General features: G+C 43.3%; 2 protein-coding genes across 3 annotated transcripts; one reads left to right on the forward strand and one right to left on the reverse strand.

Annotated features, from left to right (window-relative positions):
* Positions 1–258: 258 nt before the first annotated feature.
* zgpat (zinc finger, CCCH-type with G patch domain) lies at positions 259–4,279 on the forward strand. Its single transcript, XM_046858003.1, is given in 7 exon segments — positions 259–290; positions 292–816; positions 1,226–1,359; positions 1,856–2,020; positions 2,136–2,261; positions 3,227–3,626; positions 3,719–4,279. Coding segments are annotated over 7 exon segments (1,521 nt in total). The 3' UTR covers positions 3,858–4,279.
* Positions 4,280–5,821: 1,542 nt separating this feature from the next.
* chrna4b (cholinergic receptor, nicotinic, alpha 4b) lies at positions 5,822–9,917 on the reverse strand. Of its 2 annotated transcripts, XM_046858001.1 has the most exons (6): positions 9,619–9,917; positions 8,877–9,028; positions 8,489–8,533; positions 8,239–8,348; positions 6,156–7,502; positions 5,822–5,960 (listed from the first exon to the last, which is right to left on the reverse strand). In XM_046858001.1, exons 1-5 carry the CDS (start codon positions 9,674–9,676, stop codon positions 6,218–6,220), a joined length of 1,650 nt encoding a protein of 549 aa, XP_046713957.1. In that variant the 5' UTR covers positions 9,677–9,917; the 3' UTR covers positions 5,822–5,960; positions 6,156–6,217. The 2 variants fall into 2 exon arrangements, with proteins under 2 accessions (XP_046713957.1, XP_046713958.1); XM_046858002.1 differs by lacking the exons at positions 8,877–9,028; positions 9,619–9,917 and adding an exon at positions 8,722–8,751.
* Positions 9,918–14,320: the final 4,403 nt, after the last annotated feature.

Raw genomic sequence — 14,320 nt, forward strand, 5'->3', positions numbered from 1 at the left:
TGTTAGCAAACCGGTTTGGTTCAGTGAAATGTTGTGATATTAGCTAGCTAGCATACTGTATCTACATTGATATGTTTTGTGTATATAGTAATGTAAACATATAATGCTAGCATGTTAGCTATAATATGCCTTAGAGTCTTAAGAAAGTGTTTACATACAGTGTTTCCTTCATACACACCATTAAGATGTAGAGAAAACCTTCTGCTTTTGTATCTGATTATATTTCTGCAGATTTCACATGCCTTGTGGTTTCCTACCATGGATGAGAGCAGCCTGGAGCAGGCCATCGAGCTACAGCGCTCAGCTTCAGCAGGTGGAGGCAGCTTTAGCCTGTGGACTCAGTTCATCCGACCAGGCAGATCTTCTCAAGCTGAAGGAGGACCTGGTCCAGCTCATTGAGCTCACCGAGTCTAGCCTGGTGTCTGTCAAAAAGAGCCAGCTCTTGGCATCACTCGAGGATTCCACGGCGCTTTTGGCGACACCGGATAAAACCCAGGAACGGCCTAAGGAATTGGACGATGAGTTCGCAGCCTTCTACTCTGAGATTTCCGAGAGTGCACCGGAGGCAGCGCAAGACCCCATACCAGACGAGGACGAAAATGAGAACGAGGAAGATATAAGCGGCACTAAAGTCAGAGCGCCTTACTACTCATCCTGGGGGACGCTTGAGTACCATAACGCCATGGTGGTGTGCTCAGAGGAGCCAGACGGAGAAGACGCTCGAGTTCGAGTGCTATTTATCCATCCTACACACAAGTCCATGAAGCCCTGCAGTTTCTTTCTGGAAGGCAAGTGCCGCTTCATGGACGGCTGCAGGTATCCGAGTGTGCTCGATGTCTCTGTGTTGATGTGCCTCGTAATTGCTGAAATTGGATCTCTTTTGCATGTCATGTAACGTTTCTGTGATGGAAAGGAAGAAAAGAAAAAAATGTGAAGGAGATTTTTTATTTTCCTGACATTTAACAAACCATCGTTGGGATTTTTTCCCCAAAATCATATTTATTTGAACAGCTTTTCTAATGAGCTGGGTATTTGCTTTCAACTGGTATTGTTTTTGTAAATTGTTCCTCCTCTCGTTCTCTCAAATCCATCGCTGTTTGGATATTTTTTGGAATCGATCGTCTCTCCGAGTGCCACGCCCACATCCCCGTTATCATCACTGCTGTCCTGTGAAGATCTCAGATCGCCCCAAAGTGATGGTGTGTGTGTCTTTTCTTTTCCTCAGGTACTCTCACGGGGAGGTGGTGCGAACGTCGGAGCTGAGAGACTTTCTTGAAGCGGATCTTACTAACATGCAGCAGGGATCCTCCTGTTTAGCCAAGCACGAGGACGGCATCTGGTATCCTGCCAAAATTACAGGTGCAACTCCTCGTTCATCGTGCAAACCGTACAAAACAGAACTTGTTTAACAGTTTGAGAAAAGTTTCTGCTCCATGCCTTGTTCTTATAAACGAGTCCACCTCGGTGAGCACTTTCCACCTTCAGATTTGGAGAACACTTGCATGAACATTTATGTTTCCTGATTTGGAGTTGTAGCACACAGCTTTTGAAATCAATATAGAATATTTATCAATACCATTGGCCATTTTCATTTTTTTTTTTTTTATTCCTGTACAACTTTTTAATCTCTTAAATATGCAGATGTTATAAAATTATAATGTGCCCTTCAGCCTGCCTTTAGCACCATGGGTGTTTTCCAGATGGTCAGTCGCACCAGGGTGCTTCTGTTGGACAACTGGCTCCCACCAGTGACCAGCCCATCTGCACCACGTCCAGCATCACATTGAGCTTAGAGCAGATTCACCTGCATGAACTTAGTCTCTCACTGGCAAATCTAAATTTTTTTTGTTCTCAGAAATCGAGGGAGGCTTCTACACTGTGAAATTCGACTCATTGCTGCTGAAAGAAGCTGTCCTAGAGGCCGACTGTCTCATCCCTCCTCTGCGGCTGGAGGAGAACTCCACTTCCTCTTCCGATTCGGAGGATGATCTGGAACAGTGTGATGCTGTCTATGCCAAAGGTTTGAGTTCCCTCAGATTCCTCAACCCAATCCCTCATATTGTGATTTTGATTTGAATGATTTCTTATTAAGAGTTCTATTTAAAGATGAAAACAACATTTTACTCTTTTGACAGTTTTTGGTTCTGGTACCGAGGAGGAAGCGGTCACGGTGAACACTGCTGAGTTCTGTGGCTGGGAGGCTCACACACGTGGAATCGGGTCCAAGCTCTTGCTGAAGATGGGCTATGAGTTAGGGAAAGGTAAAATATACCATCAGAACCCAAATCATGCCTGTATGGCAGAGGAGACTGCAACCGGTGTCTATGTATAGGTGTTGAATCTGCAGTGAATACTGGAGTATTACAGTGAATACTGGAGACTCTGTTTACAAGAAACTTTATTTATCTACGTTTCCACACAATCAGCTTCAGAATAGTCCACAGCAATACGACTCACATTCTTCTGAAACGTGTCCTGGAAGGCATCGGTGTTTAAACGGCGAACTGGATGTGGTTTCCGGTGAGAAACTTGCGTGAGGAGGAGCTCGGTGCCAGGGTGCGCACGTGGTCAGAATAGCAGATGTGGTAAGGCACGTGGTCAGAATAGCACTGGTTGCACGGCTCCTGACATGTAAAGACCGGTGCTGCCCGTGACTGTGCGTGCAGCCTTGTGCTGCCATCTGTTAGCGTGTTACAAAACTACTCTTGAAACTTTTTAAAACCACCATGTAAATTTGCACTATATAATTATTTACAGCAGTTACGTTTTATAATTCTTTATATTTATTTATTGTTTACACTTCAGCAAAAAAGGAAACCATGTCCATGCTGGTAGAACACAAGCACAACATCTTTCCCCTATTCTCTAAAATGTCCCGTCTCCAAAAGGATAAATTATACAGCTTTAGAGCTTCATTTAAAAATGCATTTGAAGAATTCATGAAGTCTCACAAAAATGACACTCTTTACATAAATATTTATTGATTTATAAGTAACTCTGAGGGCAGTTAAAGAGGTGGTTAGTAAATATTGATGTGAAACACATTTTTGGTTCAGGGAAATGTGTTGATTTCTTGTGCATCAGTTCATTTTAGTGCTTGTGATGTCGTGATATAAGGAGAAGATATTTTGCATGAATCCCAGTCATGGCAGGCTTTTCTTTTCTGCTTCAATCTAAAGAAAGCAGCGTTAGGGTTCATGGATCTGATCTCTGTGCATCTGTGCAGGTTTGGGGAAGACTCTTTCAGGCCGTGTGGAGCCCGTGCAGGCCGTGGTGCTCCCAAAAGGCCGCTCGCTGGACCAGTGCGCCGAGTTAACGCTGCGCAAAACACGGGCCGCGATCGCCAAAAACAATCCCGCCGACTCGAGAAAAAGAAGAACGAAGCGAAAGCGGACATCCACCTCGACAAAGTCGGACGTGTTTGACTTTCTGAACTCTAAACTTGGAGAGTCCTCTCGTTCCTCTCCGGCTCCGTCGTGCTCCGTCAGCGGTGTGGAGGCGTACCGGGGAGGAAAGAGCACCAAACGCTCGCTCAACGTTCAGCTCTTTCAGGCAATGGAAAGGATCAGCCAGGTGGAGAGAGAGATCCAGAGGATCACTGACTCGCTGAACAGGAGGAATGGAAGGTAGAGCCGTCATTCCCTGTGCTGATCGAACCCCTTCTTCCCTCTTCAGCCTTGTTTTCTTCTTATGCACTGTTCTCTCTCTTTTTGGATAGGGATGCTGCAGTTATTAGCCATTTGGAAGAGAAGCTCTCGGCATTGCGTGATGTGCTGCAGCAGCTGAAGGCTCAGGAGCAGACGATCCAGAGGGCTCAGACGAAAGCAGATACGCATAAGAAAATGACGGAATTTTGACCCCCTGAGCTCATTTTTAAGTTGGAAAACAACTGTTTTGAAGTGTCAATTTTTGTTCTGTACAAAAAAAAACAAAAAACGTTTTTGTCCTTACGATACACTTTTATTTTGAGTATTTCCTAGCGCCTTCATATACACAAAAACGATGTTTTGACGGTTGATGACTTGCTCATTAATGCTTTTAATTGCATTTTTGAACCTGTTCACTGCACTCTGTTTACTCATGCAGCTGTTTGATTAGCAGGAGCAGGTTAATCAGATTACTGACAAAATACAAAGAATAAATACACACACTTTTTTTTAGGTGAAGTGGTCCAGAATGTGGATTATAAAAAAGATATAATTCCCTCTTGAAAATAAATCTACTTTTTGTGTTTTGTGTGCGCTAAAATAAAAACAGTTTCAGGTTTTGTTTAAGAAGATTGGAGACGTTTGCACTTGGTTTTTTTTTAAATGACCATCGCCTTTATTATTAAGAGGTTTACACGTGCACAGCAGTGGCATCTGATTTCATGTCTGTGTTGATTGGGATAAATTATTTTGCATTAATATTTATTCAATGCATCCTTGAGTGACTTCTATCTCATTCTCTTGGCATCAGACTTCCTGGTTGCTCATAAAAGGTGTGTTCAATCTTATATTTATACCTCTGGGATATAATCAGAAAATGTACACAAAAAACCTGAGTTCCTGAGAATTTCATTTTTGGAGAGAGAAAACATTTATTTACTCAAACTGTATAAACCAATCCTGTGCCAATCCCCTGGAAAAAAAAAAGCTATTCTTCCTACTTGGCTGTTTTTTGGACAGTCCGAGGAACCCGGAGAACCTGATGAAACCCACAATTTGAGATTTTCTACAATAAAATGAGCTCAGGATTGAACCCTGGAGCATATGCGAGGAAAGGTAAAGAATAAAAGTTTCTCCAGTTCCTTTGGCATAACTTTGGAGTTCTAAAGTAATTCAGTTTGCAGATCCTCTTGACGGGTGCCAACAATTATGGAGTTGGCTGTAGAGCTGCTGGGGCTTGTTTTGTTTTATTTGTTATAAGCAGCAGCAGTTGGATGTGCAGCACGTAGCTACAAGTCTCTTTCTCTGGCCTGAGATCATCTGAGTATATATGATTAAATATTGACCGGCTTTCGGGGAAGGACGCCTCTGTAGCTCTGCAAAGTGAACGAGTTTAACCTAAAAATAAACATTCTGATCTCCTGTGACAGTAACTCAAGAACTTCTTGATCAACTGTTTTCTTGAAATATTAAACTTTGTCTATTAGGTATGCAGCATCTTGGCTGATTGCATGAACTGTGGTTAGTTCTAGACTCCACAAACTGTATTCTATTAGGATCTATTGTGCTCTAATTACCAATATATAGTAATTTCTCATTATTTGTTAAGAACAGAGGAGCTGAAGCTTTCCTACGAAGGGCCATGATCCATGTGCCAGTTTTTATTTACAGTATGATAAACCACATCAAAGGTCATCATGGGCCCTAGTTTGGGCATCTCCGTTTTTAGCCCGAGATGACGAGTAGAGCTCTGCAGTAGCCTCAGTGCTCAGTGTACTAAAGCATTTATTTACATTTCAACATTAGAACAGTACAAATGTAATTTATACGAATAATTATTCCTAAATAAATTTCAACATCTATATTGTCAATATTTTTCTCACAATTTTTATTCTATTATTCATTTTGTAGCAGAACCTTTCATTGAAAACGGATAGCAGGAAGGCATGTGGTTATAATTGGAACAGGTTTAAAGCAGACTGAATAATACAGCGGATGCCGTTTGTGACGGAAAGTGGCCTTTTTCCCGCTATGAGGGTGAATCAAGCAAATCGAAGACGACCTTGGATAAAAATGCTTCGTCATTACATTCTGGAATGTGATACTGCAGGTTTTTGCAGACGTAAAGTCAAAACCCGGACAAAAATTTCGTGGGATGCCGAGGTCGTGTCGAGGTCGTGTCGGATTCTAGATCGTTCCGGCCAACCACGGAGGTAGAAAGAGTCCCAGTGTACCCAAAATGCACACAAGCACAAACATCCAGAGGAATATTCGATCAATCACCATGGCGACGTACTTCCAGTCTTCTCTTACCTGGTAGGAAGGAAGACAATGTTGAATGTGTATTTTGAAATGCATCTTTTGAATCTAAAACGTGTTTGATGGAGTACCAATACGATGTGGTGAAAAGTCTAACAGAACTGATTTGTAGACGTTCCTAACTAGAAAATGGATCTCTATTTATCTGAAATGCTTTTGGGCTGCTTCTGAATTGAGCAACAAACGTACCGAAAAGTCGGTGTCCTCAGCTCTGAGGTGGTCTGCGATGTACTGGACTCCTTCGAGGGCCCTCAGGAGTGACTGTGACACCGGACAGTCGTTTCTCTCCACCTCGGATTCTTTACTGCAGCCGTTAAGGCTTGATGTTTGAGTTCCCGGACGTTGTGTCCTTCACACGGACTCGTGCATTCCCCTCGATCTGCAGTGACGTATGTCTGTATACTCGTCTTCTCATGTTTATGGCAGCCCCAAATCGTTTCCGCCTGGCGCGTACCCTCTGCCGTGTCGAAGAACACACTCTCTGCGCTATGGCACTGAAATTCACAAACCTCGCTCAGATCTAGGGTTTGAAGCAGAGACCTGAGCGGGATGTCTGGAGACAGAGAAGCGCTCGAGACTGAGGACGTCTTCACGTGAGCGTGCTTGAGTCCTGGAGCGAGGTTTACCTGCATGGCGTCCTGTTCATGGTTGGAGTTCTCACTGCTACGTGAGGTGGAGAAAAGAGGAGATTTGGATGCTGCTTCACGCTGGATTGGACACGAGATCAGATCGAGGGGTGTGGTCAAGCCAGGGTTCCCCTGCTGGATGGGCTGCAGCGCCATCGGTCTGTGCATCATTTCGATCAGCTTGTGGCAGTTTCTCTTTCCGGCAGCCGGTGGACGTTTCATGAAAAGGTATCTCGGTACCAGGTGAAGAAAGAGCTGACGGACCCAGTGGGGCATCCGATGCGTGCGAGATGATCTGTGGTGCACGTTCAGAACAAAGACGGTGATGATGATGGAAAGCGTGACGAAGATCATGGTGAACAGCAGGTACTCGCCAATGAGTGGGATAACCAGCGAGGTGGAAGGGATGATTTCTGTGATGAGCAGGAGGAAGACAGTGAGTGAAAGGAGCACCGATATGCACAGCGTGATCTTCTCAGCGCATTCAGAGGGAAGGTAGAAGACAAGCACAGTCAAGCAGGAGATCAGCAGGCACGGGATGATCAGATTGATGGTGTAGAACAAAGGGAGGCGGCGGATGATGAAGTAGTAGGTGATGTCCGGGTAGATTTCCGCACAGCACTCGTATTTCTTGCTGTTGTACTTCCCCACGGCGTTGATGATGACCCACTCACCGCTCTCCCAGTAGTCCATCTGGTCCACGTTGCCGTCCATGCTGACCAAGTCGATCTTCGCTCGGTCGTACGTCCACGAGCCGAACTTCATCTTACAGTTCTGCTGATCGAAAGGGAAGAACGTGACGTCAATGCTGCAGGAGCTCTTATATATAGCAGGAGGTTTCCATTTCACTCGGCCATCATGGAACACCTGGGCTTTGGTCAAGTGGGTCACGGCAAAGTCTCCATCAGCGCTAAGAAAAAAAAACATGAAGAATCATTGAAATCTGAGCCACAATTTAAAGGTTAAGGAATTATGGTGTAAAGAGGACAATCTGATATTCCATTAGCGGTACGTAGGTGATGTCAGGATCCTGGGGTGCAGCCAGCATTTACATTCGTCCTGAAAAAGGTTGAGGTTAGAGCTGGAGATCTTCCACTTCAACTCATGTAGAGCATCTCCTCTGGCTGGCTTTGTCACGCTGGAACAGGTTCGGGTCTCATTGTTCACATGAAGGCAAAATTTCTTGTATCAAATGCATTGACAGATGTAACACTTTGAAGAAAAACCACATGTAGATGGAAAAATCAGGTGTCCCAATACTTCTGTTGATAAGGTGTATATTTCTGAAGCACCTCAGAGGGAGGTGAACGTCATTTCTAAATTACAGTTATGAAATGTAGTTCTTGTGCAGTGTCCAGGTTTTATTCTGATGGGTGAGGAGGAACTTTGTTGTTCAGTGACATATGGAGGTTCAGTGCTGCGGTTTATGGCCATCATTATCTTCTCGCTTGCGTTTCAATTTCATCTCGCCTCACTACCGAGGATCTTCAGGTAAGGAGGAAGCGTTTTCATATTTGCTCCAAAAAATAAAGCAGTAATGATTACGTGAATATTACAATAATGCGTTTGATCATGTTCTGATGCGCCGATGGAGAGTAAAGTATTCTAAATGTGGAGATTTGGCATGAGTCCATTAAAGCACCCACTTGTTGTAGAGCACAATATCGGGCCTCCAGATGAGCTCCGAGGGGATTCTGATCGAGGTGACATTCTCAAACTCCTCAGGGTTCCAGCGCAGCTTGTAATCGCTCCATTCCTGTCAGGGCACATACACTCGCATCAATGTTCTGAATCAGCAGGCATGACAGGATGACTGAGAGTGGAGTAACGGGAGTCTGTTTTCAATTAAAAATCTCATTAATTTTCAATTATATGCTCCAACTGATCAAAACATACCTGCTTCACCCAAACGTTGGTGGTCATCATTTGATTCTTTTCATCCTGCCATAGGGAATTAAAATAATAATAATATTAATAATAAATGAGAAAATCTCTAATAAAGACATTTTTAATGGGATTTGATCAAATAGAGGTACATCGATCAAACCTGGAAAATGTCAGTAAAATAGTTTTATGGCATTTTGACAGACATTCATAAACCTGAGCAGTTATGGGGTTAAGGGCCTTACTCAGGGGCCCAGGAGTGGCAGCTTGGTGTGGCTGGGATTTGATCTCACAACCTTCAAATCCAAAACCACTAAGCACCTCCACCTATGCAATGCATTTATTTCTTCCTGTCCTGGTGCGTATACTGGTTAAAATTCCAGCCAGACTTCAAACTCACGACATCGATGAGTTGTGCGATGGAAAGGCCGAAGTGAACCAGCACCACATCGGAGATGTTCTCGACGGGACGTGAGAACTTGTTATAGCGACGGAATAAAGCCTGAATGAGTCGCTCCTCTGCGTGACCACGAGCCGGGGCAGGAGTACACACTGAACAGAGTAAGAGACAAACACACACACTTACATTCTGTATCTACATCATTCATTCATTTCATTCATTTAAAAACAACAAGTGAAGACACCACTGAAGCTTTTACAGCAGATGCGTGTCGCACGTGCACTCGGATCAGCACGTATACAGATCGTAAGGGTGAATTGATGCATCTGTGCGTTAATACTGAAAAAAAAAGATCATCATCTCTTTAGTCTTCACTTCATGTGTTCAGAGGTTTGATGTGATCTTTAGCATTTAGAGTGATCACGCAGGGTTTCTTTACAGACCTTACAGAAGAAGGAGTGGATCACATTTTCCAGTCCATGACTCATTTTTATTAGTTTATTAGTTTATTAGTTTCACCACAACAGTAGAAATCATTCTCCATGAAGATCTTTCCAAATAAAGTCAACATTTATGGAGGAGAAAAAAAATCTGTTATAGCATCCCTTTTTGTTTACATTCAAAAAGTAAATTTCTTGCATGATCTGGAATCATTTCATGGTCAAACTCAGTACTGAATGTTTCCCATCACCACATTCTGATTAAAAACTCATTCAGGAGAAGAAAAAAAAAGGCACGTTACCGTAGATGCACTGAAGGATGAGGACCAGGATCAGGTGAACGCCGCAGTCAGGATTCATCCCGCTCGCTCAGGTGTTGTACGTCTGCAAGGTATTTCGAGAACATCTGAAAATTCGGATGTACATACTATGTTTGGGGAAGAGATTACATTCAGGATGATGTCTCTGTGAGAACGAGCAGAACCGAGCCGAGCAAATAGACAAGGTGGAAATAAAAATGCAATTAGTAAAGCTTGTAAACACAGAAGCAAATCTGTGTCTCCAGTGAAACAAGTGACTGTCGTCTTGTTCCTGTACTTTCCACTGTCACTGTCTCTCACATTGCCCCTCCTTCCTCTCTCTCTCTCTCTCTCTCTCTCTCTCTCTCTCTCTCAATTTCCTCTCCTTCTCCTCCTCTCATTACCTTTCCTTCCCCACTACGCCTTCCGTCCATCTCTCTCTCTGCACCCCCACCTTTCAATCATACACTATTTGTCTGACAAACTACTGTATGCTCCGTGTGTGTGTGTGTGTGTGTGTGTGTGTGTGTGTGTGTGTGTGTGTGTGTGTGTGTGTGTGTGTGTGTGTGGGCGTATGGCTGAGAGACAGAACACTGCAAAGCAACTGAGTCACTTTAGTCACTTGAGTCACATTAACTTCAGTCTCGCAAAACAATAAATGAATATTTTCAGCCTGAGACACACAGAAAGACACTGGGCCCGTGTGTGTGTGTGTGTTTAAAATTAAAGAAACAGCATGGAGATGACCTTGGAACATTATGACCAAGCAGGTGTACACTCCTTTAATGCGCTACAGAGGATTTATTTGAAGCGTCTCTGAAAGCGATCCGAGCGTGTAGACTTGATCCGAGGCCAAGAGAGAGACGCGATGCTGCCTGCCTGCTAATTACACAGCACACTTCCCAGAGCCGTTCCACACCGTGAGCCTCCGGAGCTTCGTATTCACACCAGCGGAAAGAGAGTGGACCGACAGGCATCGCTGGATGAGGGTTCACAACGTTGGAGACGCACCATTGTATCAGATGTCTGTGGAGCATGAGATTTTCCCTCCACTTAAACTAGGAGACCCAAAACTGTTCCAGCATGACAATGTACACATGCAAGAAGATCTGCTTCACATGGTTTGGACAATGTGGAAGATCTCCTGCTATAGAGCTTCAAAAACATTGATCACCTTTGGGATGAATGTGAATGCTGACTGCACCCCAGGCCTCCTCACCTTCACACCTACATCAGTACCTAACTTTACTAACACCCTTGTGGCACAAATCTCCACAAAATCTAGAGGAACATCTTCCCAGAAGAGTTGAGGGATTTATAAAGGCAAAAGGGTACCAATAAGGTACCAATTTTATGTTCAGGTGTACACACATTTTTTGTCCATAGAGTGTACCATCATGATGTGATATGTGGAAAAACCTTTAGCATAAACTTCAGACATCTTTGAGGACATCAGATTAAATTGATGGTCTCCTCTTTTCACGTCCTTCATAACCTGTTGGAAATCTTCAAGCACACGTTTGTGGACGCCTGAGCGTGATTTTTTTAACATCCAATTACACATTTAGTCCCAATTTGCTGTCATAAGAACCTCCATTCTTCTGGTAAGATGTTTCACTAGATTTTGTGGAGTCCTTGTGGAGATTCAATCAGGTCTGCTGTATGAAGCAGAAGCTCTTCCGCTCCAACCTATGGAAAGCAGGTCTTCATGCAGCTGGCTTTGTGAACAGGGGCAATGTCCTGCTGGAACAGGTTTGAGTCTCTTAGTTCAGGTGAAGGGAACATTTTATTCTACCAAAGCAAAAAATAAAATGTGGGGTTTATCGGAGTTTTCTAGAAGAAATCTATCTGTTCCTTTGGTTCTTGGAGTTCAGACCTGACACTGAGATGATCAGGTTAAACTGGAGCAAACATAATATTTTCCTGTGTTTGTGCCAACTCTTTTTTCACACCTGCAGCCCTGAAAATTGATTAGCCAGCTGCCTAGAACTGTACCACAGGTAGGTTTAGAATCGAAACTCCTCCATGAGCAGTGTGAATAATCCACTAAACGACTACAGTCAACAAAGTGTTTCTAGTGACGCTCGTAATATCATTTTAAAAAATGAGCATGTCTTTATGATGGTCATTGGAGTGTCCATTTCTCCCGTCCTCATCGCCCCTCGAAGGGATGGAAATCTTCTCCCGTGGTCATTTTCGAAGCATTATCCTTTGCACAAATGAATTCAACCTTGAATCCCAGCAGCCACTCTTTCATTAAGCGGTGTAAGAAATGACTAGTCAGCAACAAGCTTCCTCTCCTGCCAAGTCTGGTGTTCAGGATCAATAACGGCCTGATTAAAGCCAACGTCCTGGGCAGCGAATATCATTTAGTGTAATGAAAGTTATTCCCACACCATCTTTCATCAATATTAATATGGAACCGGGATTTTAACGCAGGTTATTATCGGGGGCTTGTTTTTCGAGCGGCAGGTTTAATAGACAGACCCGTTGTCTAATCTGCCCTTTATTAAGTGTCAGATTTGATTAAAGTTCTGATTATAAAATTCCATTCGTTTCCACAACACCATAAGATCAGCGTCTCTTCTCTGAACACCCCATTTTACATTTAGTCTCCATTTGCTGTTATAATAACCTCCATTCTTTTGGGAAGATCATCTTTAAGGGTGTTAGTGAAGTCAGGTACTGATGTAAGTGAGGTGAGGAGGCCTGGGGTGCAGTCAGCGTTCTCATTCATCCCAAACGAGTATGAGCTCTTTAGCAGGAGATCTTCCACCATATCCAACCTATGTGAAGATGATATTTGTAGACAGGGGCATTGTAATGCTGGAACAGGTTTGTGGTTTGTGGTTCAAGTGGAGGGAAAATTTCATGCTACGGCATCCAAAGATGTATTGTGCATTTGTGTGCTTCCAAAGTTGTGGTTTGGTGAAGAAGCTCATATGGCTGGAAAAGTCAGGTGTCCCAATACTTTTGGACATATAGTGGATTTGTACAATAATCAAGTAAAATAAACGAACGTCTTCTTCTTCTTCTTCTTTCGGTTGCTCCCATTAGGGGGCGCCACAGCAGATCATCCGTCTCCATACCCCCTGTCCTCTACATCTGCCTTTTTCACACCAACTACCTGCATGTCTTCCCTCACCACATCCATAAACCTCCTCCTTGTTCTTCCTCATTTTCTCCTTCCTGGTGGCTCCATCCTCAGCATTCTCCTACTGATATACCCCATGTCCCTCCTCTGCACATGTTCAAACCATCTCAATCTCACCTCCCTCACCTTGTCTCCAAAACGTCCTACATGCGCTGTCCCTCTAATAAACTCATTTCTAATCCTGTCCATCGTCATCACTCCCAACAAACATCTCAACATCTTCAGCTCTGTCTGTCTGTCTGTCTGTCTGTGAGTTTACCTTGGAAAATTCAAGAAGCAGCTGGAAGCACAATGTCATCATGGTCAAAGCACACAGAATGATCAGTCCTGTTCCCATGCTCAGGTTATTACTGTGGGGAGTATCTACACAAACACGCACACACACACACACACACACACACACACACACACACACACACACGCACACGCACACGCACACAAACACACAGATAGCACTATATAGAGCCTACTTTTGTTCACCCCTCTCTCTCTTTCTCCATTGACCTCTACTGAGACACAGTTCACTTATGATTCCATTTAGTAATAAAACAGAGGAAATTGGATTTTGTTTTTTTCTGTATAATAATAATAATAATAATAATAATAATAATAATAATAATAATAATAATTGGAACAGATCCAAATAATTCCAAATTCTGAATTATTGTCCTGTAATCACATGTCCCAGAGAAAACACCAACCCATACAATGAACAGAAAAAACAAACTAGGATATTAATAATCAAAGTGGTGTTAATTATACTGAATAATAAATGGCTTTTCCTGATAACCTCTGGTGACTCCGAAGGGTCAAGAACTGCAATATCCAGCCAGACGCAAGTCAGCAAATACCACGTCTCTCATGTAACAGCATCCAATAAGAGCACAGTGACCCTGAAAGATGCTGGTCAGCGGATAGAGGGGAAGATGGAGGGAAGCTCAGAGAAACACAGTGCAGTTTTCAGGGTTATATTCACACACTCGGAGAGAGATTAGGTGAGAAGGTTAAGGAAATATGTTTTTCTACTTCACAGTGTATCTCTTTCACCTCAGAAATAAATAAAAAAATTACTGACAGGATGATTCTGATACCTGCTTTTCATCCAGTTCTAAGAAGGACTCAATGAATGATAAAATATATATACAGGGATGACCTTTATTTACACCCTGGACAGTGTAAATGCTGGATTGTAATTAGCTGGAAGGAGTTCAGGTGTGAATAGTGGATTGTGATTGGCTGGAAGGAGTTCAGGTGTGAATAGTGGATTGTGATTGGCTGGAAGGAGTTTAGGTGTGAATAGTGAATTGTGATTGGCTGGAAGGAGTTCAGGTGTGAATAGTGGATTGTAATTGGCTGGAAGGAGTTCAGGTGTGAATAGTGGATTGTAATTGGCTGGAAGGAGTTCAGGTGTGAATAGTGGTTGTGATTGGCTGGAAGTTCAGGTGTGAATAGTGGATTGTGATTGGCTGGAAGGAGGTCAGCTATGAATAGTGAATTGTGATTGGCTGGAAGGAGTTCAGGTGTGAATAGTGGATTGTGATTGGCTGGAAG

Source organism: Silurus meridionalis, chromosome 9, assembly GCF_014805685.1.
Source record: "Silurus meridionalis isolate SWU-2019-XX chromosome 9, ASM1480568v1, whole genome shotgun sequence".
Taxonomy (NCBI): domain Eukaryota; kingdom Metazoa; phylum Chordata; class Actinopteri; order Siluriformes; family Siluridae; genus Silurus; species Silurus meridionalis.